Source organism: Loxodonta africana, chromosome X (genome assembly GCF_030014295.1).
Source record: "Loxodonta africana isolate mLoxAfr1 chromosome X, mLoxAfr1.hap2, whole genome shotgun sequence".
In the NCBI taxonomy this organism is placed as follows: Eukaryota; Metazoa; Chordata; class Mammalia; order Proboscidea; family Elephantidae; genus Loxodonta; species Loxodonta africana.
The window spans coordinates 145,165,073-145,185,376 of record NC_087369.1 but is presented as its reverse complement, the minus strand read 5'-3'; the positions used below and the strand labels follow the sequence as shown (position 1 = coordinate 145,185,376).

Below are 20,304 nucleotides of genomic sequence, written 5' to 3'. Positions count from 1 at the left end.
CCGGCAACCATTCATCCCTTGACCCTGCTGCTACCTCGGCACTATTGACATTTTGCGCTGGATGAGTATTTGTTGCAGGGGGACTGTCCTGTGCATTGTAGGATGTGTAGCACCTCTGCCCCCCACCCCAGTGGCAACAATCAAAAATGTCTCTAGACATTGCCAAATCACCCCCCTTCCTGGACCACTATTCTATAATGATAGTAAAATAATAAGAGCTAAAATTTATTGAGCAAATTACCCTGTTCAGCTTGGTGCTAAAGACTTTACATGCCTTCTCCCATTTCACTCTCACAACAACCCTGCCTTGGCTTTAATTGGTTAAAGGACCTCAAGGGAGAACCTCAAAATCACAGTTGCAGGTCTACACCACAGCCTGTCTCTTCCGCAAGGAACATTTAGAAGAACCATCCCAAGGAACTCTCAGGCCCAAACCCTGAATTCATAGATCATCCACTTCCACTAACCCTTTAAGATATTCATCTTAAAACCAAAAAACCAAACCCATTGCCATGGAGTCAATCCCGACTCATAGCTACCCTATAGGACAGAGTAGAACTACCCCACAGGGTTTCCAAGGCTATAATCTTTACATAAGCAGACTGCTGCACCTTTCTCCTGTGGAGTGGCTGGTGAGTTCAAACTGCTGACTTTTCAGTTAGCAGCCAAGTGCTTTAACCACTGTGCTACCAGTGCTCCTTGATATTCAGCTTAAAAAAAAAAACCATTGCTGTCAAGTCAATTCCAACTCATAGCGACCCTATAGGACAGAGTAGAACAGCCCCATAGGGTTTCAAGGAGCGCCAATGGATTCAAACTGCCAACCTTTTGGTTAGCAGCCATAACTCTTAACCACTGCATCAACAGGGTATTCAGCTTAGTGAGGGTTAATTCCTCAAGCAGCTCAGTGAAAAGCAGTGAAAGGTCAGAGCAAAAGCAACCTGGCTAGTTATCACCTTCTTTTTTCAGAGATCCGAATAGCATTCCAAATAACTAATGCATGGTAGAATGGTAGGAGGGCTAGAGATCTTTTTTTTTTCCCCCTTTTTTTCTCATAAGATGGCACTTTAGCTCAGGAGACAGAATTTCTAGCTAGCCCACTGAAGCAACATTCCTACCCTAAATCCCAGCCAGCTGTCTTGCAAATAATGTCATTGGTCACAAGAGGGATGGGGCAAAAGGAGGTGGATAAAACCAGTGCAAAACTGTCCTTCCATGGGGGGAGGACGGTGCTCAGGGCACGTCTCCTGACAGCAGCACAGTCTTCGCTTATGAAGGACAACCCAAGGGAGAAAATTTGACATTTTAGCTTAATGCGTCTCTGGAGAGGAATGTATCTCTGGCAATGAAGTCAATTGAACCTCAAATTCACTGTCACCAAGGAGTTAATGATACATTAAAATTAGTCATGTTGTTTGATGCAGAAATATTCTACTTATGGAAAATACCTTTATAGGGAAAATGCCTTTCTGAGTCTGAGCTGGAAATATTACAGTAAACAGGATCTAATCACAGCGAAGCCTTTTTTCGGCTTTGCATGACAGCTGTAAAATATGACAGTATTTATTAATAGCCACTGCAGTCTGATCTGCAGCATGGGAGAGGTCCGACAAAATACGTTAAGCTACTGCGAGAACAATTTCCACAGTAACTAATATTCAGCTTTTGAAAGGGGAGTTTAACGTCTTGTGATTTTTTTTTTCCCCTACTGATGGTCCAACCCCAGGAACAAGCTACTAAGCTAATAACCTTTGTGGAGAGGAAGTGTTTAAATGATAATTTATTTCAAGAGCTGACAACAAATTGCTCGGCACTTTCTCTTTTTATGCCCCAAAGCAGTCAAGGATGTGCAAATGGAAGTATTAAAAAAATATGACAGCTTCAGTATTTTCATTTTCAATGAAATTCTCATTACAGACAGATGTATAGTCTTTTATTCACAATCCAGTCCAAATATTCATTCACTATTATTATTGTGCCGGCTTTCAAGATGCTCTCATAGTTGAAGACTCATCACAATAGATTAGGCAGGCTGCAGAAACTACCAAATGTCTCAGGTGCTGTCAACCCCAATTATTGCTGCTCTAACAGGGGAATTTAGGATCCGTCTCTCACAGGATAATGTACTCTCTGGGCCTTCCTCATTTATTCAAATGTAAAAAGTAGCTTGAATTTCAATAAAAACTCACTTGGCTTTGATTTTCCCAGAAGGCAAATGGACATGATTAGAATTGGAGCCATCTGTTACCTTCACACATCCTTTAATCAGGTCTTAAAGTAGAGGAGAAAAAAAAATCCAAGATAGTCTGTCCCCCCCTTTTTTAAAATTAAGGTACGTGCTACTTTCTCTCAAGTCTCTTCCAAGTACCCGTGACAGAACCTCTCGTCAGTCTTCTCCTTACCTTTTTCCTCTCCAACCAGATATGGCCCTTTGGCTACGAGGACCTGCAAGTTCAGATCCCTCTCTGCTCTGGAAACTGTCTCTGCTGCAGAGAGTTCCCTTCACCTCAGGATCAGGTCCCCACCAGAGCAGCCCATTGATACACACCTTGAGCAAACCCACCTATCTGCCTGCATTTAGAACTCTGCTTTTTCCCTGCCTTCACCTTTGCTACTCCTCTGCCCTTTAACATGGATTTTTGACCTCTTGCTTATCTGGATCCCTGGTACCCTGGTACTACCAGCTATTGTGTTCATTTGTGGGTACCATGTTTTAGGAAGGAAATTGACAGATTGGAATGCATCCACAGAAGACAGCCAGGATAAGGAAGCTCTGTGTGCTGGGTCTTTTGAAGAATGACTGAAGGAAATAGCAGTGTTTGCCTGGTCAAGGCAAAACTAAGGGCAGAGATAATAGCTGTTTTCAAATGTCAGAAGTCTGGGAGGCCGTATGTGAGCCCAGTGAAAAGCACACCGGCTTTGGAACGTGGCAGACCTAGGTTTCATCCTGCTTTTGTTACTTCCTCCTAACTGTGTGACACTAAGAACCATCACTTAACCATTTTATGCCTCAGTTTTCTTAGTTGTAAAGATGCAGGGATGTTATGAGGATTAAACGAAGTAATCCATGTAAAGAACTAGCTCAGGGTCTAATGCATAGTAAGTGGTCAAGAAACGATAGCTACTCTTATGAGGGTAAAGTGATGACAATAATGGGGCTTTGTTGATTCATAGGAAACCCTGGTGGCATAGTGGTTAAGTGTTATAGCTGCTAACCAAAAGGTTGGCAGTTCGAATCCACCAGGCGCTCCTTGGAAACTCTATGGGGCAGTTCCACTCTGTCCTATAGGGTCACTATGAGTTGAAATCGACTCGATGGCACTGGGTTTAGTTTCGTTTGTTGTTGTTGATTTATGCTGTTGATTTGCATTTGTGTGTGTATGGAGAAAGAAAGATGGAGGAGGCATGGAAGGGAGAGCCAGAGACAGAGAGAGAGACAGAGAGACAGGGACACAGAGAGAAATTGATTCTGTGCTTTATTTGGGAAAGTAGAACTGGATGGAAGGGACTAGGCTAAGTTATGTAAGTAGGTGGTGAATGGCAGCATAGAATTGAAGCTCTGCTTTTGTCTTAGTTGAGTTCAAATGCAGCCAGTGTGATAACATTCACAGTCCTCTGAGGAGAGGCCATTTTCTCCTTGTCTTAGAGAATCTCTTTACCCCTTAAGCCCTTCAGGACCTTCCAACATTTTCCCACTTTCCTAGCTATCTGGCCACTCTAATCTTGTCACAAGCTGTCTGTCCTAATGAATGCAAATGTCATCGGCAGATGTTGGAGCAATTGGTTTAAAAATTCATTTTTTTCAGGCCCCTGCAATAAATCACTGTTACACCAATGGGACTGTCAACTGCTCAAAGGCAGGGCCTAATTCTGGTTCTCTTTTAAACTCTATCACTGGCCTAGCACAAGCTTGCGCTAGGAAATGCCCAATAATTGCTTGTTGACTGATAGGCTACTTGTTACAACTGCCCGATTTCCTGCGACAACCTTCTAGAACTAACAGAAACGTCTGTTAGAAGGCTGTTGACCTCCAGAGAGTTACTTGGGAACTGAGTAGGGAGTTTCAGGCTGACAATGAGAGACAGCAGGAGTTTATTGAACACCGGCAAGAAGGTAGGGACTACTTGCCTCAAAGGGCACCTAGAGCTATTATCTCATTATCTAAGCTGAGAGCCACAGCCTGGGCCAGCTTCTTTCATCTCTGTGGGCTGTGCCCATTGAAGCCAAGGAGAGTTGTCAGGTGCACGAGAGAGTCTGGCTGCAGTTCTCAGGTATGTTGTTCTTCTGGGGGAAATGATAGCACCACAGAGAGCTGGGGGATTTACATCCAAAAGATACATCTCACAGAAAACAGGAAGAGGTGACCACCTACCTGGCATCGTTTTAGGACTTTCTAGGTAGGAAGGCCTGTTGGCAAAGGACCTCCCAAACTGGACTTGTGGTGCCTGAGATCTCAGAGTTAGAGAATCACACTTTGGATTAAGGTTCTACGGCTACAGAAGGCCCTTGCCTGAATACAAATTTCTTCCCTGAGGGCACTAACACATTAAGTCATTAATAGCCATAGATAAATTAACATGAATGAATCGGTCAGCTGAGCTGTTGTTGCTAGTGGAGAAAGACTATTGATCAGTGGGAATGAGATGCAGGACAGGAAAGTTTTTTTTTTTTTTTTATGGAGATGTGGAGGCAGCTTGGGACAGAAACATCTGAGCTTTGCTCCTGCCAGGAAAGGCAGATGTGGACAAATACCATAGTAAGGATCCCTGGGTAAGGGTGCCAATGAAGAAGAGTGGGTACAGAGGTAACAAATGACACACCTAGTCAACCTCACCATTTTTCCAAGAGCTGAGCCTTTATGTATATAGCACCAAGAGTACAACTTTCAATTTTCTATTAATGAACCAAGGCAGCCTTTCAGTAACCAAGCATCAACGTGATGTCCTACCAACACAAAATCAGACCTTTCTCTGCAGATCAAAATCAAAGAATAGCCATGAAAACCCCGAAATGTTTCCTATTTTCTGGGGTAACATTTCTCTGATTGTGCTATAAATCTTTTAAATGACCTCAAATGTTTACCCCATTTCTCAGCTCCTTGCTCATCCCTGCCCGTATATAGTCGAGTCACATCATTTGTAAAAAAAAAATTATAGGCACTCCCTTTTGTTTCTTTGTCTTCCATCTCTCTCTTATATAATTGCAAATATTCTATAACTGTATTTTGCAGTTTCATTTCTCTCTATGATTTTTATTACTATAGCAATACGTGATCATTGTAGAAAGGTGAGAAAATACAGAATAGAAACTTTAATGAATATTTTACTATCAAATGGTTTGATTTTGAAATTGGGCTTCCTTCCTCCCTCCCTCCTTCCATCCCTTTCTCCCCCCACCCTTTTGTTTCTGTTCTGTTCTTTTTCTTTCCGCCCAACATAAAAAAAAAAAAACAAACCATAGGGCTTATTCCTGAAAAATCAGTCGTGGGATGGGAAAGCACTAATTATGTGTCCAGGCCTGTGTTATGTAACAGAGGAGGCACAAAGTATACATCTAGCAGCTACCCAAGCGCTTATTATCCGGCTGGAGAGAAGGACTTGAGAAAGTATATAGCACTCCCAGTGAAATAACAACAGAAAGCAGTTCTACTGAAGTGCCAAGTGAATAACATGGACAAAAGGGTCTTGTGGGCGTTCAAAGGCAGGCGAGATATCTGATCCTCAAAACTAGCTTTCCTCCCACCCAGTCACCTCGGTAAACAGCACCACCATCTACCCGTCTCTTAAGCCAAAACCTTCATAGTCATCCATAAATCCTTCCTCTTCCTCACATCCCACAGCCAATCTGTCTCCAAGTCCTGTCAATTCTGTTTCCAAAATGTATATCAACTCCATTCACTTTTCTTCCTCTCCAGTCTAGTCCAAGCCACCATTATTTCTCACCTGGATGGCCACAATGGCCTTTCCAGTAGCCTCTCTTCTTCCACTCTTGTATCACACTCCATTCTCCACAGAAACTTATATCATGTGACTAAAATCCATTGCTATCAAGCTGGTTCTGACTCATGGCAACCCTATGGGTGTCAGAGTGGAAATGTGCTCCGTAGGGTTTTCAGTGGCTGACTTTTCAGAAGTAGATCACCGGCCTTTCTTCAGAGTCACCTCTAGGTGGACTTGTACTACCAACCTTTTTGTTAGCAGCCGAGCGCTTAATTGTTTCCACTATCCAGGGACATCATTATGTGACTACCCTACTCAAAATCCTCCAATGACTTTGCATTGCAGTTAGAATGAAATCCCAACTCCTTATCATGCCTCTTGTCCATACTCCATGGCCACGATCTGGCCCCTGTCTACCTTTACAGTGTCATCTAAGTCCATGCTTCTCTCTTCACTATCCTTTAGCCACACTGGTCTTCTTTCAGTTCCTCAAACATGCTGAGCTCTTCCCTGTCACAGGACCTTTGCACATGCTCTTTCCTGTGCTTGGAATACTCCTTCCCTGTACTATTCACATGGCTGTCTCCTTCTCATCCTTTAGTTCTCAGCTTAAATGACCTCTTCTCAATGAGGCCTTCAGTGATTGTGCTTTTTTAAATTAGCTCCCATCCATTAGTATCTGTCTCTTTGTTTCTGTCATAGTACCTTATCTAAACGCATAATTATTTTATCTGTTGGTTTACTTGGTTTTTGTCTCTCTTCTTCATTAAAATGAAAGATTTATAACAGCAGACACCATATCTATCTTGGTCATCATTGTAACCCTAACACCTATTGGACAGATGAATGAATGAATGAATGAATCATTGTGAGCTGAAATCATCAAGGAAGACTACCTGGGGAAGGTAGAATTTTAGCTGGGTTTTAAAGAATGGATAAATGAGCAGAATTTTTATAATCAAGGTGAAGGAGAGGATTCCAGGCAGTAGTAAGAGAAATGAAGTTGCTGAGGCAGGCATGATTCTGGCACACTTGGGCAACGGGGCAAACGGGATCTGCCTACAGTTAGGTAGCAGAGGGAGAACAGGTTTGTTAGTTGATTACGACACAATTATGGTGAACCTTGAAGAATAGACTGCATTCTTTTCAATGTGGGCAATAGAAAATCATTGAAAAAATTTGAAATGGGATCATGGCACAGTGTTTTGGGAAGGCTTTCCAAGGGGAAATGAGTATAAAGGTTTATGGAAAATATTAGTATCTCCTAAGCAGAGTGGATTAGCCCTACCAGCTAAACGGCTATAGTGGAAAGAATATGAACAATCATTAGTCAGAAAGGAGGTTTCTTTTGGTTCCAAGATCACAAAATTGTCCCAACTTAGTGAGATGATTTGAGAAAAGATGCAGAGATAAGAAACAGACTTACATGAACTTTTGCTTCCTTTCACCTAATAGAGAGCTAATGAGCAGAGAAGGAAGGAAGAGGAGAAATACATTAATTGTAACATCTCTTCTTGAATCAATGGTAGCTGACAGTATTAGTAGAACTAATCTTCAGTTTTTAAAGTTTCAGGAGAGAAGCTCCCTGATTTACAAACTTCCTATCAGTTCTAAAAATTAGACTGCTATGCACTAGATAAGAGCCCCTTGGAGGTACAAATGGTTAACACGCTCAGCTGAGGCACCTCCGAAGAAAAGCCTGGCCATCTACTTCTAAAAAACCAGCCACTGGAAACCCCATGGAGCGCAGTTCTACTCTGACACACAGGAAGTCACCGTGAGTTGGAATCAACTCCACGGCAACTGATTAATGCGCTAGATCACACTGTATATAGTTCATGGAAAGAGTCTAATTCATCCTCAGTGTTTGAGAGAAGTGAAATGAACCGAAATTTAGCAAATTGTGAAGTAAATGTTCGAACTCTTTTGGAGCCCTAGTCAGGAAAGGCTCTGCACGAACACACAGTGCTCCTTCCTGACCCTGCCCTTTGTTCCTTCTGTTTTCCCCACCCTCATCTCCTTCCTCTCTTGCAATCCACAACTTACCTATCCTTCAAGGCCTAGTTCCTCTAGCAAGCCTGTCCACAGCTCCACTTTCCTGGAGTGCTCCCTTTTCACAATTTTACAGCAACCAGAGTGAGTATCATGTAGGTTAGCACTCAATTTAATATTGTTCTGTACCGTTAATGACTTGTTTCATGAATGTCTTTTTCTGTCCACCCACATTGGGACAATATTGTATACAGCATCTATCACAGGATTTGAGCACAGCATGGGGAGTTGATAACAGCTTGTAGAAATGATTGACTAATTAACTGATAATATTTAAGTTGGGGTTAGTAACAAGATACGAAGTGTCCTGTGTCTGGTATAATACCTCAAAAATCACAGAATCATAGAATACTACATTAAGAAGGGACACACTTTAGATGAGGATTCTAAGGGCAAGAGAGCTTCAGGGAACTGGTCAGGTCACGGAGCTAGTTAGTGGCAAGCTTGAACTTAGGTTCATGAAATTTGATAATATTTAGAGGTAAGCACCATAGGCAAATACAGCCCTTGGTATTGCCTGATAGAGCTTGATGACTCAGCAAAGTGAGAGTGAAGTAAAGAGGGCTCTGGGTTCCCGAGAGCAAAAGAGCCCTTCAAGTTAAGTTACCAAGAAAGACTTCCTTTCCAGGCATGCCTCAGGTAAATAGGTCTTCTATCTGCTCCTTCTTACCCTGAGTCAGAGAGAACCATCCCCAGCCTTTGACCAGAGTTACAGAAAACAACTGATAATGTAACATTGTCTTCTGGAGTCATCCCTTAATTTTACTGATGAACCTCTCAAACATGACTGTGTTTTGGAGCAGTCTATTTAGCTGAATTATGATGTGTACGCTTTAGCTAGTTAATTATTACATCTTACTGGATACTGCTTAAGATCAGATCCTTAATTTCAGAGACTGTTTCAATAGAGTGTGTCTTCCGCATATTATCTCACTTTAGAAAAACCAGCTGTCCCTCAAAGCCCAACTTTAGCCAGTCTCCGCTTATCACGTAATTGCTGAGGCCCTGTTAGCTGAAAGCCTAATGTGATCTGGTGCGACAAGCCGTGGAAGCAGGAGACACCAGTACCAGCCCCTGCTCTGTGGTTAAACTGCTTTGTGAAAAAGCACATTTCCTCTTTGGGCTTCAGTTTTCTCATCAGTGAAGCGGGAATACTTACAGTCTCTGATAATATTAATTTTCCAAAACTTTCCTGCTTAGTCCTCTGTCCATTTTAGACTGAGGTACTTTTCCTCTGTGTATTTCAGACCAGATAATTTTTTTGGCGAGGGGAGTCTTTTTCAACAACAGTCACTCTCAACCAGGAGGGTATCCCAAACCCCTGTTCAGGGTCAGGGGGAGAGGACATACATAGTTTGAAAAATTAGATTCCAAAATCACCATTGCCTTGATTTTTTGATCTTCAATTTATTTGAAATGTCAAGTAAAATTCAAAGAGAACATAAGATTTTATTCACTGGGAGAAAACGGAACACGAGTTGAGGAAGGTTAAATACCACTTTTACGTAAGTATCCAAAGAGGAGAGCAGATGCCTTTACTTACCTCTTTCTGTGTCATAGAGGTACACAAACTTCTCCCACTTGTAGTGACCCAGAAGACTCAGAATAGCGCCCTTCAAGGCTGGGCGCATCTGGATGACAAACTGCACGTCTGCGTCAGTGGGGAAGCTGGGTGTGACAAAGGACGTGTGCAGGGCCCCACAGAAGGAGGTCAGGGTGTTCATTGACATCTGGTCATAGAATCCAAAGATGGCATACACCCCTCTCGAGAACTGGGAGCAGACTGTAACAAGAAAAAGAGAAGAAAATTTCAATAGCCCCATGGTCCCTTGTTGCAGCTTGTAGGGTTGGAAATACAACGTACAGTTAAGCATTGGCTCTGTATTACAAGCCTCAGAAGAAAACCAAGATCACTGAAATCAATCTCCAGAAGCCCTTGGAAGCCTAGTTGCCCAGCAGAAGAGTAAGGAGGGAAGAATTTATTTGATGCAATTGCATGTTCTTTATGTCCACCGTGAACAGGAAATGAAGAATACATGTGAAGGAAGGTGGTAAAGATGTCTTACCCTCTTTTAGCAACCTTCTCACCTTACCCCCAAGGCAGGCACTCGGTGCTCTTGTGCTCCCACCATACCTTCCCAGGGACCTCTTAGTGTACCCATGCCCCATCAAGGTACAACTGTTTTGAGTTTCATGCCTTCAGTGCTTTTTCTGCTAGGTGATAGTGATGGCTGATGATTTAATCAGATAAACTGCTAATGTGCCTGCTGGGAAATGTGTTGTTCCTCCTAGGTTACATAATGCCTTAACCTCAGTTTTATTATGATTAAGACCCTTAAGATAGGATACTAACAAAGAATCCATTGCCATTGAGTTGATTCTGACTCATGGCAAGGCAGTGTGTGTCAGAGTAGAACTTCTCCATAGGATTTTCGAGGCTGTGACTTCCAGAAGCTGATCGCCAGGCTTTTCTTCTGAGGCACCTCTGGATGAGGTTCAAACCACCAAACTTTCGGCAATTAGTTGGGCACTTAACTGTTTAGTAGCTAAACACAAACTATTTGTATCACCCAGGGAAGATTTTTAGATTCTAGTCGGGCCAGTAGGAAGATGGGTCTTTTAGTGCCCAGTGAGTCACACAAGGTAGTGGTTGCCTATTCCACTCATGCATAACTGGCAAAGTTCTGTCTCGATCCTTTCACATTTATCTTGTAAACTCCATTAGCCCATGTGTAGAACTTTCATTTTCCCCTCATGGTTGGTGTCAACTTGCCTTCATTTCAAAGTGGGCCATACCATTACCTCTTTTCCCTTCTGGCCCATATTATCTTAAGAAATGTGAACCAATTTCAATAATAGTTTCAGTAGACCATAATTAGCATGGCAAATCAGCTACAACAACATTGTGTGGTGCATTCCCAAACCAAGTGGAAATGATCTTTAGATTATCTGCACCACTGCTCCCTTCCATTCATGTGAAACAGAACAGGCAGCTGATAATGTGGTATGATTTAAGGGGGTCTGCATGGTCTCCCTGATCTGTGATGATGCCCTAAATGCTTAGGCTTACTTCTTCAGGTTTTAGGGTGCTGAAAAGAATCTGTGGCTTGGGAGAGAGATTAAATAGAACCTTTTTCAGCCATTAGCATGTTAAGATAAATTAATATGTTTGATTATATGCCAGGACAATGGGAAAGCAGATGGGTAAGCTCTGATGGGATAGGTGGATCAGAGACTCGAATGCATAGAATCTGGAGTCCTCTCTAAGAGGGGAAATGGTAAAGGTATCATGCACCAAAAAGATAGAAAGCAGTAGGATGAAGGCAAGTGGAAAAACAATTTAACTCATTTATTGACCCTGTTGTGAGAAATGAAGAGTTCTCAGTATCTGTGGTTTCTTGCTTTCCAAGTATTCTATTTAAACCTACTTTGATTAGGACTGCTCCCTATTATCAGTCAAACCCATTAGTCACTGGCTTGAGGGTAACATCTCAAAAGTGATTATCAGCCATTCAAGCATCAGAAAACAATAGCCCCCGATTTGAGGAACTCTAAGTGACTTCCAAGAGGGAGGGAGTCCATGTGCTCATGCGTGCGCGCGCACCCACACACGCAGGTCTTTATATAAAAAGGACAAAGCCAACTAGATAATGAGTATAGGGTACTTCATGACAGGGATCACGTGGACTACCCAGAAACAAAAAGGAAGAAGCTAGATGCCATTTTGCCTTAAGCATCACCAAGGGAGATACTAAAGAGTCCCATTCCCAAATTAAGCCTGTAGATGGAGAGTTCTGCACTACCAGGTCAAATCTTGGCTGAGCACATAATGTTCTGTGTAAAATTCACAATAATAATAACAGCCATTGAGTACTTAGTATGTTCCAGGCACTGTGCTCAGTGCTATAAAAATATTCTCAACAACCTTATGAGGTATTGCTATTATTCCTATTTTATAGATAAGAATTCGAGACTTAAAAAAAAAAAGTCTGTCTCTTAAGGAGAGGAGCCTGGATTTGAACCTAAGTTTTTCTGATTTTAAAACTCACATCCCAGGACCCAAACCTAACAATGACTTAAAGAGCAATTTTTGACCAAAATGAGATAAGTTTTAGCAAATAAAAATACAGGAATCCCAGTTAAATTTGATTTTTAGATAAACAACATTCTTTTTTTAGTATAAGTATATCCCAAATTCATACTTGATGTTTAAAAAAAAATTGTTGTTTATTTGAAATTCCATTTTAACCAGGAATCCTGTATTTTAACTGGCAACCCTAGAAAGAATCCATCCTTACTAATGGTCATGGGGAAACCCTGGTGGCATAGCAGTTAAGAGCTATGGCTGCTAACCAAAAGGTTGGCAGTTTGAATCCACCAGGCACCCCTTGGAAACCATATGGAGCAGTTCTACTCTGTCCTATAGGGTCACTATGAGCCGGAATCAACTTGACGGCAACGGGTTTTTTAATGGTCATGGAGCTGAAAGGCTAGAACAAGCAATCACGGCTCTTCATCATAATGATTAAGAAGGTAGCTAGGAATTCTTGGATCCATACAAACAAGCGTGCAAGGCCCAAGAGAAAGACGAGGACCCAAGAACACTATTCAAAAGGAACCTCTTGGGGAAAAGCAATATATTTTCAACACAGAGAAACTCAACCTGACTAGCTTAGGGACAATCATTGAGGTAGAAAAAAAAAAAACTTGGAGATAGGAAAACCTATAGACATGAGCCACTTAGTGTTTCACAAGCTTTTGACAGACCGAAAGAAAATGGAAAATAAAAGTAAGTATGTTATAGTGGTGAATTACGGTTAATAGAAAAATCTGGTGTTTTTCTTGTAATGTTTTTTTTGAAACTCAGGGGTGCAAAATAATTGTTACTAGTTCATACATGGGTCTTTCAAATGTTATTGCATTAATCTATTTATATTTGGAATATAATGAATACCCATAAACCCATCACCCAATCTAAGAACTATAACATTACCACGTTAAAAAAAAAAAACCATTAACTTATTTATACCGATGTATTCCTCCTCTATCTCATCTCTTTGTCTTGACATCCCCCCACAAGCTAACTACTATCCAAAATTTTGTATTCATCATTTCCTTGGCCTTTAAAAATGTACAGACACTCACACCTAAACAACATGTTGTTATTTTTGCTTGTTTGAAAACTTTATAACAAGAGAATAATATTGTGTCTGTATATAGATAGAGAGAGAGATATAAAACCCAAACTTTTTTTTTTGACTAGATCTTTAAGAATCACCTGCAGGAAGGAGCACCTGGTAAACTCATCAAGCCTGTGAATGATGGCACAGTGAGACAAAGGATGACCTTATAAGAATGTGTGGGTAAGCAGATATGCGGGAACCTCCTGAAAATAAAAATGAGAAAAATTCTAAACTGAGCATGCAAAATGAAAGGCTTGCAGCTATTGGTTGTGACTCAAGCAAAAGACTTAAGAGTATTACAGGTCAGCCACAATCCTCAGGGAACAATGAGCTACTGTGGTCCAAAAATCAGACACACAGTGTTGGACAGCAGCAAGAAGAGTGTTAGGAGAAAAATCAGGAAAACATTCTTCTTTCATATAAAACAGAGGCACCGTTGTCCTGTAAATACTGACTATTGTGCATAGTTTCCCTTGCTACACCCCAATATTGTTGTTGTTAGGTGTCATTGAATCAGTTTCAACTCACAGTGACCTTACGTAAAACAGAACGAAACCCTGCCTGGTCCTGTGCCACCCTCACAACCATTGCTGTGTTTGAGCCCATTGTTGCAGCCACTATGTCAATTCATCTTGTTGAGGTTCTTCCTCTTTTTCACTGACGCCCCCATATATACATTTAAAATAAATAGAAGGCTCAGAAAGGAGTAGCTCAATGTGGGGACAACTTCCATATGAAGTCAAGGTTAATCGCCTGTAGGAGAAGCTGGAGCACAGGGGACCTTGGAATGGCTTCTCACAGTGTGGTCCTTGGACCTATTCCTGGCTGCAGAAAGTGCTTGCTGAATGAAACACTGAGTTGACCCAAGGGACAGTGTTTATGTTTCTAGATGCTTAGAATCTTTCAACTGGGAAGAATATAAAGTTCATTTTTTCAGTGATTTTTCAAGCATAGTTTTAAATGATGGAATCCTCTCTCCAATTGAAATTTTTATGTGGAAAACCCGTTTTGTTAGTTGCCTTTGAGTCGGCTTTGACTCATGGTGAGCTTATGTATAATAGAACTAAACGTTGCCCAGTCTCATGCCATCTTCATGATCATTGGTATGTTTGCCCTCCAACCTAGGGTCTGGTCCTCCAGCACCATATTGGACAATATTGTTATGATCCATAGGATTTTCATAGGCTAATATTTGAAAGTAGATTGCCAGGCCTTTCTTCTTAGTCTGTCTTAATCTGGAAGCTCCACTGAAACCTGACCACCAAGGGTGACCCTGCTGGTATGTGAAATACCAGTGGCATAGCTTCCAGCACTGTAGCAATATGCAAGCCACCACAGTATGACAAACTGACAAACGGAGGTTGGACATGAAAAAGTACACTATATAAAAGAGAAGAAGTGGAGGGCACTCTTCTGATTGAACCCAGAGTCATACTACTCTGACTCCTCCCTATCATAAAGAAATTGTGACCCAAAGAGAGGAAGTGTCTTATACAAGGTCACACAGTGAATTATGAGGCAGTGTCTTAGAAATGCTTTATCAGCACTCCCTACACACACCCCTCCTATTCCAGGACTTTCTAGGGCAGCATGGGTCAGGATTCACCTGGCATGAAAGTGATTTAACCTCAAAGGCTAGCTCTTAGTCAAGGCTACTTCTCTCAGTTCCCTCCAGCCCTAAATACCAACAATGAGAATCGGTGACAGATGGGTGATCCTTTGGGACTCATGATTATCTTGGAGGGAAGTCTGTTTCCTTTATCTGACTCCTTAATGAACCATACCCGTTTCTTTACTTCAGAAGACAACTCCTTGATAAAATGCTGATGGAAAAAATATTTGTCTTGGCAACCTTATGAAGTTATGAAGTGTAGAGAAAAGAGCAGCAGCTTCCAAGACGGGCAGAACTGGTTCCAATTTTGGCTCTGCCAATCATAAGCTGTATGACTTTGTGTAAGTTACTTAACATCTCTGAGACTCAGGATAGGATAGTGATTACACAGGCTGGCTCTGGAGTTAAACCATTTAGGTTAAAATGTAAAGTCTATTGTTTATCTCTCTGCCTCTGACCCAGTTTCCTCATCTGCAAAATTGGGATAATAATAATACCTGTCTCAGCATCGTTGTGAACGTTAAAATTAGTTCATTCACGTGGAGCACCTATAACAGTGCCTGGCACATAATGGAAACTCAATTAATGCTAGCTATTTATTTATTAATGAAACTAATATTTATGTAGCATCTACTGTGTGCCAAGAGCCCTGGTAGCACAGTGGCTAAGCTCTTGCCTGCTAACCAAAAGGTCTGCTATTTGAACCCACCAGCCGCTCTGTGGGAGAAAGATGTGGCAGTCTGCTTCCCTAAAGATTACAGCCTTGGAAACCCTATGGGGCAGTTCTACTCTGTCGTATAGGGTCTCTATGAGTCAGAATTTTTTTTTTCCGTTATGCGCCAGACACTGTGATATGTGTTGGGTGATATAGAAGTGAAAAAAAGATACTGTCCTCTTGGAAGTTACATACTAGTAAGGGGGGGAAAGACGATAAATGAGATAAATAAGTAGAATATAAAGTACATCATAATGATAAATGTGACTTTTTATTATTTTCATAACGTGAGTATAAAATGAGATGGTGCATGGAAAATTCTTAGCACAGTGTCTCACACGTAACTTGGGAACTAAATAGTTCTTTCTTTGCTTTTTTCCTCTTGCCAGCTCTCTTTTTTTTAGCATACATTGCCCTCCATTGGCTCCTGATACCCTCTCTAAAGCCTCCATTGCCCTCATTCTCACACCAAGTCTCCGTGTAGCACAGCTTTTCTTTTCTTTCACCTTTCCTATCCACTCCTGTAGGGCCCCTTCCTGTTTTCATTCCTGGGTAGCAATGAGTTAAGAAAGAATGAGCCGTTGTCATCTGTCTCTTCCCCTCTCTATCTAATGCCTTAAAAAAAAAAAAGTGCTCGTTAAATGCTGTCTCCACCTGAGGCTTCTGTTCCTTCCCAGTATGAAATATCTTATGTTGTCTGCTTCCTAAGGGTGCCTGTCTCCATCTCTTCCCACTAGCAAAACACCAAATCCTTCTCACTGAAGATGTTGTTTCTGACTACATCTTGGAGTCCTACGGACTCTAGTGTAGCTCCCCAGCTGTGTTCCCTTCCATAGTGAGTGACAAGCAAGGCTGGAGCCAGCTGTCATGCTTTTATTTATAGTCTCCAAGCCTGTAGGGTCGGGACAGGTATTGTTAATGTACAGCGTGGCAGCTAATTACACCACCCATATTCCAAAAGGCATCATTACAAAAATGTCAAACAACTTGATTACCCCAAAGATTGGAATAACAATATTGCATATCATTTACAGAACGCTTTTCATACCCTTTTGAATCAAGGGAAAAAAGGAATCTGAAATCTCTTGCTGACTTAATGATCACATTTGAAACAAACAGGAAGAAGAAAATATAGCTAAGAAGAAACTGATAGAGATACATCACAAGAAGCTTCTCTAGGTAATACTGTAGTACAGTGAATTCCAATGGACCAAAGAAGCTGAGAGCAGGGACGGACCACAAAAGAATATGTAGTCCAGTGTTTTCTAAGCCTGTGATGCTGGTCCATGATGAAGTTTCCAGTCTTGTGAAATATGCTTGTTGGTTTGTAAGTATATATATTGTTATAGATTGAATTGTGTCCCCCCAAAATGTGTGTCAAGTTGTCTAGGCTATGATTCCCAGTATTATGTGATTGTCCACCATTTTGTAATCTGATATGATTTTCCTATGTGCTGTAAATCCTACCTCTATGATGCTAATGAGGCAGGATTAGAGGAAATTATGCCTCTACAAGATTACATTGTATCTTGAGTCAATCTCTTTTGAGATATAAAAGAAAGAATGAAGCAGAGAGACAGAGGGACCTCCTACCACCAAGAATGAAGAATCAAGAGGTGAGAATGTCCTTTGGATCCAGGGTTCCTGTACTGAGAAACTCCTAGACCAGAGGAAGATTGATGGCAAGGAATTTTTCCAGAGTCAACAGGGAGAGAAAGACCTACCCTGGAGCTGGTACCCTGAATTCGGACTTCCAGCCTTGTAGACTGTGAGAGAATAAATTTCTCTTTGATAAAGCCATCCACTTGTGGTATTTCTGTTGTAGCAGCACTAGATAACTAAGACATATATGTTCTGTGCATGTGTGTTTTATCTTGGGGTAAGGTCAACAACTGTTCTCTTTTAGGAAGGACAGTCTTTTTTATCTATAACCTTTCTACTTCCTGGTATCGTATATAGATTCTTTCTTTATCCTTTGTGGTAAACGGTATGTATATGCGTGTGTATGTGTAGGAATTTTCTACATACACACATGCACATCATAAGTGGTAAGCAGAATAATGCTCGCCCCAAAGATGTCCATGTCCTAATCCCCAGAACCTATGAATATATTACATTACGTGGCAAAGGGGAATCAAGGTTGCAGATGGAATTAAGGTTGCTAATCAGATGGCCTTAAAATAGATTATCCTGGATTATTTGGGTGGCCAAATGGAATCACAAGAGTCCTTAAATGTGGAATAGGAAGGCAAAGGAGAGTCAGTATCAGAGTGATGCTCCATGAAAAAGATTCAACCAGCCAATCATGTCTTTGAAGATGAATAGGGGCTACCAGCCAAGGAATGCATACAACCTCCAGAAACTGGAAAAGGCAAAGAAAAGGATTCCTCCAGAGAGGAATGCAGCCCTACTGACACCTTGATTTTAGCCTGGTGTCGCTGATACCAGATTTCTGACCTCCAGAGCTGTAAGATAATAAACTTGTGTTGTTTCAAGCCACTAAGTTTGTGGTAATTTGTTACATCAGCAAATAGAAAATGAATGCACTTTATATAGTAAAATTAAAATGTTGTAAAAAGTGAGCAAAAGATCTGAACAGATACCATACCAAAGAAGACATACAGAAGGCAAGTAGGCATATAAAAAGATGCTTAACATCAGATGTTATCAGGGAATTGCAAAATTAAAACAAAAATGAGATATCATGACACGCCTATTAGAATGACTAATATCCAAAACACTGACAACACTAAATGCTGGTGAGAACGTGGAGCAGCGGGACCTCTCATTCATTGGTGGTGGGAATGCAAAATGGTGCAACCACTTTGAAAGACAGTTTGACAGTTTCTCACAAAGCTAAACATAGGCTTACTGTATGATTCAGCAGTCGGATTCCTAGGTATCTACCTAAATAAATTTGAAACTTATGTCCACACAAAAAACCTGCACATTAATGTTTTCCTCATAATTGCAAAAAACTGGAAGCAACCAATGTGCCCTTCAATAGGTGAATGGATAAATGAATTGTGGTCCATCCACACAATGGAGTATTATACAGCAATTAAAAGAAACGAGATATCAAGCCACAAAAAGCTATAGAGGAATTTTAAATGCACTCTGCTAAATGAAAGAAACCAGGCTGACCTCATTGCCAAATCCAACTCTATTCACAGACATCATTCTGTTTGACTTCTAAGCAGCATTTCATATTGTTGGCCAAATCTCCCTCCTTGAAACTCTTGTTTCCAGAACACCGAACTCTAATGGCTCTACCTCCCATACTGCTACTTTTCAGTTTCCTCTCTGTCCAGCCTCTCAATGAAGATGTTCCCCAAGATTTTGTCCTTGTATTTTTTCTCACTCTAAATGTATTTTTTCTCTCTATTTTCTTTCATTCTACAAATATTTATGGAGCTCCTGCTACATGCTGGGCAGGGGATCTCATCTCACTACCTCCATGTAGATAATTTCCAAGAAGTTACCTCTTCATTCAGCCGCACTCCTGAGCTCCAGATTCACATTTCCAACTGCTCATAAAAAAACCTCACCTGGAGGCCTTCTTGGTATCACAAACTCATTATTCTCCACTCTCACCCTCCACCCACAGGTCTGCTCATCTTGGCCCTGTTTCAATTAATGTATCATTCGTCTTCCAGTCAACTGAGCTAGAGTCTTAATGGTCAGCTTTGCCTTCTCTCTCTTTCTTACTCCCCTGTGCCATTCTTTTGTGATGCTTCATCGATTCTGCCTCAACAGCATGTGTGCTATCTATCTCTTGTTCATGTTCAGGTCAGGTCATTCTGCTTTAGAGTATGAGAGCAGTCTCCTAACTGGTCCTCTTTATTAATTGTCTTTGGCATTGCTCTCAGATTACTCTTCCTCCTTTCTGTTCCAACTGTCCAATCAAAATTCTCATCCCAACTCCCATTCTGCAAGAACCTGCCCTGTGTATTAGATAACAGGTGTTAAGGGATTAAAAATGAATCTTTACTAATGGGTTAGTTCAGGGTTTCTCAAACTTGGCATGCTTGACGTTTTGGGTTAGATAATTCTTTGTTGTGGGTGGCTATCCTGTGGGTTACAGGATGTTTTGCAGCATCTCTGGCCTCTACCCACTAGAGGCCAGTAGCACCCTTAAGTTGTGACAACAAAAAATGTCTTCAGACATCACCAAATGTCCCCTGGGGAGCAAAATCGCTCCTTCCTCCCTCCACAACCTGTTGAGAATCACAGTGTTAACTCATGGCTTACTCCTCACAGAGAACAGGCCTTGTTGTTATTAGGTGCCGTTGAGTCGGTTCCAACTCATAGCGACCCTATGCACAACAGAAAGAAACACTGCCCAGTCCTGCACCATCCTTACAATCGTTGTTATGCTCGAGCTCATTGTTGCAGCCACTGTGTCAATCCACCTCGTTGAGGGTCTTCCTCTTTTCCGCTGACCCTGTACTCTGCCAAGCATGATGTCCTTCTCCAGGGACTGATCCCTCCTGACAACATGTCCATAGTATGTAAGACGCAGTCTCGCCATCCTTGCTTCTAAGAAGCATTCTGGTTGTACTTCTTCCAAGACAGATTTGTTTGTTCTTTTGGCAGTCCGTGGTATATTCAATATTCTTCACCAACACCACAATTCAAAGCCGTCAATTCTTCTTCAGGCTTCCTTATTCATTGTCCAGCTTTCACATGCATATGATGCAATTGAAAATACCATGGTTTGGATCAGGCACACCTTAGTCCTCAAGGTGACACCTTTGCTCTTCAACACTTTAAAGAGGTCCTCTGCAGCAGATTTACCCAGTG

General features: G+C 41.5%; 1 protein-coding gene across 2 annotated transcripts in view; it reads right to left on the bottom strand.

Moving 5' to 3' along the window:
• Positions 1 to 20,304, bottom strand: part of GRIA3 (glutamate ionotropic receptor AMPA type subunit 3) — a 321,376-nt gene that overhangs the window by 221,449 nt on the left and 79,623 nt on the right. For both annotated transcript variants that reach the window (XM_003414763.4, XM_003414762.4), the window contains exon 3: positions 9,535 to 9,774. In XM_003414763.4, coding sequence (XP_003414811.1) covers positions 9,535 to 9,774 — 240 coding nt within the window. The remainder of the gene's footprint in view (positions 1 to 9,534; positions 9,775 to 20,304) is intronic.